Genomic DNA, 3,893 nt, shown 5'->3' on the forward strand with positions numbered 1-3,893 from the left:
TATTCCGGTTATCTTGGTTGTCACGATGTGGATCTACAACTCCAAGTAACCTACATGTCATAACTTTGAGGACGTCTCCCTCGATGTCCAAATGTAGGTTACTGCTAATCTACTATGCATACACCACATAGAAGCGAGATGAAAAACCATCGTATATTGCCAAAACATGAATATATACAATGTTGCAACATATCATGTGTGGCATGATCAAGAGATTCTGCAAGTGCTGAGATGCCTTAGTTGGAAATTCAAACTATGGCCTACGAACCTCTCTAACTTCATCTATGCCATATGTCCACGACTAGATACAATGCACACTGTCCACACATGATCTATGGGCTGTACACTTTACAACTACAAAACACCGTATCAACCCAAACTCAACCGCTGAACTTGCCCAATACGCAGCTGGAGTAGAACCCATCTCCTGAGCGTCATGATTAGGCACTGCTGAGCTTGCAGGTTGGTAGTGTGCGTAATGTGGGTCGTGCTTGATGGTGGCCTATCTACAAGGTTGTCCTTAAATCTAAGTCTCAAGTTATGGTGGTGTGCATGCCTCTCCCAAGCTTGGGGGTGGTTTGGTAAGTTTGGAGGTGAGCTCGCCAATTACTTTAGTTGTTGGCGATGCGAGTCCATTGCAATAGACTCAAGTTATGGTGGTGTGCACGCATCTCCCAAGCTTGGGGGTGGTTTGGTAAGTTTGGAGGTGAGCTCGCCAATTACTTTAGGTGTGCACGCCTCTCCCAAGCTTGGGGGTGGTTTGGTAAGTTTGGAGGTGAGCTCGCCAATTGCTTGAGTTGTTGGCGATGCGAGTCCATTGCAATAGAATACTGCATGACTCTCAAAGTCAGTATTGCAACTTCTGCAACTAAAAGTTGTCCTTAACTCTAAAAGTCTCAAGCTATGGTGAGTTTGCCAATTACTTTCCTTGGTGATCCCAGTCCTTTGCAATAATATTCAGACATGCAACAATACTACAAGTCAGTATTGCAACTTCTGCAACTAAAAGTTGATTAACAAAACACACACAATTTAGACTTCAATACTGTTCAGTTAAACAGCCTATCACCGAACATTCGTTCCATTTAGGCTCCCTCTCCATGAGAAACTGCCCAAGCCTTTGACAAGATCCAATGAGGGTAACGCAACCTGTAGAAAGCCAGCTTCCATGTGCCGCCAATTAGCATAGCGGGCCCATACTGCCGGCTTTGTGAAGTCGTCCTAATAATACAATTGTGGGCTTACAGTGTTCACTACCATGGCCATAAGTTTCATTCCTTTTTGGAGCTTATCATCTACCATGCCCCATTCGTTTGACCTCTCAATGTCATGACATTAGGCAAGTTTCCTTCAAGGACTGACAAGGTGCTAAGGTAGTCATACATGAGAAAGAAACCAAAAAAAAGAAGTTGCATAATTTAAAAACAATCCTTACTAGTATACAGTCAAGTAGTGCAATCAGAGGATTACACCCAATGTGGATCTATGAGGTGACTTGTTTGATTTCCACCAGTTCAAACAATCTCAAGTACGGGTTGAGTGCAGAGGTCGACCCCGATTTTTTGAAAAGCTGGCGACCATTTCAACAGCAACTCCTCAATGTTGGCATCCATCCGTGTTCCTACGCCTCCCCAGATGAGCATATGAGGAATATCTTGCAGAGACTCACCCGTAACATGGTACACAGTTGTGAAGCCTATGCGGGTGTAGTATCGAACAAGCTGCAGTTGTTGAGCAGAAGAAATTGTTAAGAGTTTCCAAAGGGAAGGAAGCTCGAACAGTTAACCTTACAAAGACAAGTAACAACTTACAAGGACAGTATTAATAGATTAAAATTAATAGGATTAAGCTGGAATCGATTAAAAAGGTCCTAGGTAGTAAGGGAAACCAGACCGATTAATCTATAGACATAACCATGGGTGCTTAGTCAGACTGGTACGCGGGCACTGAGAAGTGATTGGGGTTTACTCATGGGTTCTTTGCCAGACTGCATGGGTGCTTAGCCAGACTAATTAGAAATTAATCATGGGTGTTTAGTCAGACTGATTGAAATGCAATCGTGGGTACTTAATCAATCTCGGTTTATTAGAATTTAATAACGATTGCTTAGCCAGAATACTAAGGATTAAACAACAGCCATTTTTTCACCTACCTTGGAGTGGTAAACCTCCGTATCGTTGATGGCAAGAAGCTCTGCTTTGGCGCAGTTTTGGTCGTATCCATGGCGGACAGCTGCGGCACCCAGCAAAAGAGCCATGCCAAACAAGGGCTTTTTGGCCCTCAGAGACGGAGGGTTCATGCGCATAGAATCCAGGTGCAGGATGCGGCCCCCTGTCCACAGCTTCACGAAACCTTGAGCGGCACCCAGTACCTCCTTCGACTGCAAATCCAGGGCCCTAACCCTGAAGAAAGGGCCGACTGTGTCCATGTGCAACGACATGCCCATTCGCTTGGCCGTCCGCGCGATCTCTGCAGCAGAGACAAAGCCCTCACCAGGTTTACCCGGAGTTCCTCCTTCCCGGTTGATTTTTGCAGCAGAGAAGAATCCATCAGAAGGCGTATTAGGGTTTCCTTCAGCTTTTCCAGGGACAACTGCATGAGATGGAGAAATAAGGCCACCTGCATCTCTCGGGATTCCTTCAATAAAAGGAGGGGTTGAGCCATCATATGGCGAGATAGGGTTTCCTGCTACGGATTTTACAGGTCGACATGGAAGAAGGGGAGCAAGGGCACATGAGACAGTTCGAGATGGGCTATGCAAAGGGGCGCCATCGTAACGAATAAGACCAGGTGGATGGGCCGATGCACAGCCAGCGTTCAGCGCGGGAGATGGAGATGAAAGAAACATGTAGGAAATGTAATGTTAGCGGTCGAAATGACCCATTCATTGGGAGGACGTTCACACTAGATATTTTTGTGAATCGTGTACACTCCTAGCATACGCACAATGATATGTTGTCTCTTGCCACCAAAGCGGCACTGGTTCATTGTGCCAACTCTGGCCACAAACATACCTTCAACTTGCGGTTTATTCCTCAAGCTGGAAATTTGTGCCCAATAACTGAAAAGTTGTGACCAATTAACATTCAAGAATATTTTTATGCATGACGAGAGAGGGAATGCTCTCCTCCCCCCTATTCCTAAGCACAAAATGGGCTGGTGGCTCCTGTCCGCCCACCATCAATTGTGTGGTGGGGGGGGAGGCATTCCCTACCTCGTCAGATATTGTAACGTAGAAAATTAACGTAGGAAATTATGTGCTTGGATGTATTGCACATGCACATGTGGATGTGGATGAGGGCCTAAGCACATGATGTAGGACATAGGACTTGGGTTTATGGACAGCTCATGTGTGAAAGGTCCTAAGAGTAAGTGAGTATATAAGTCACTTTTGGGATAATTTGTACACCTTTTTGACATATTACCATTTTGGTCATCTCCTTGCCTACTAGGGGATTGCACTCATTAACATGGAGTACACATGTCCCACTCATCCTAGGGAGTAGCACCTAAACATGGAAAGACTGCTATGAATTAGCCATGAAAGCTTGGGCATAAGCATTCTAACCAAGAAGGCATTGATCCACTGCTCAACAATGCATTAAACCTTCAATACATTAAACCTTGCCCATCAAGTGCAGCCATGGAGTTTTGAGAAAAAAAATCCATAGTCTCATTTGTTTTTGCATCGAAATCTAAACATGAAAACTATGAAAATACTATTGCATTGCCTTGCCAATTCATTGTCAAATTGAAACCAAATCTTTGAGCCAAAATTGGCGCTGGAATTTCAAGAAAAGATTATGCAGAAATGGGGAAAAATGTGAAAGTTGGATCAAAAGCTAAGCTCTGATACCAATGCAAGAAAGGGGTTGGTGCACTTAATCGAAGTA

General features: G+C 44.5%; 1 protein-coding gene across 3 annotated transcripts; it reads right to left on the reverse strand.

Annotated features, from left to right (window-relative positions):
* Window positions 1–727: 727 nt before the first annotated feature.
* Window positions 728–2,904, reverse strand: LOC147628555 (uncharacterized). 3 transcript variants are annotated; one of them, XR_015268130.1, is made up of 3 exons: window positions 2,153–2,904; window positions 1,436–1,721; window positions 728–830 (listed from the first exon to the last, which is right to left on the reverse strand). XR_015268130.1 is itself a non-coding variant. In XM_086813741.1 (2 exons), exons 1-2 carry the CDS (start codon window positions 2,846–2,848, stop codon window positions 1,515–1,517), a joined length of 903 nt encoding a protein of 300 aa, XP_086669867.1. In that variant the 5' UTR covers window positions 2,849–2,904; the 3' UTR covers window positions 1,392–1,514. The 3 variants fall into 3 exon arrangements, 1 of the variants encoding a protein (XP_086669867.1); XR_015268131.1 differs by lacking the exon at window positions 728–830 and adding an exon at window positions 988–1,149; XM_086813741.1 differs by lacking the exon at window positions 728–830 and having other exon boundaries at window positions 1,392–1,721.
* Between the last annotated feature and the right edge of the window lie 989 nt (window positions 2,905–3,893).

Source organism: Cibotium barometz, chromosome 19 (assembly GCF_041138505.1).
Source record: "Cibotium barometz isolate CiBa-2024 chromosome 19, ASM4113850v1, whole genome shotgun sequence".
Taxonomy (NCBI): domain Eukaryota; kingdom Viridiplantae; phylum Streptophyta; class Polypodiopsida; order Cyatheales; family Cibotiaceae; genus Cibotium; species Cibotium barometz.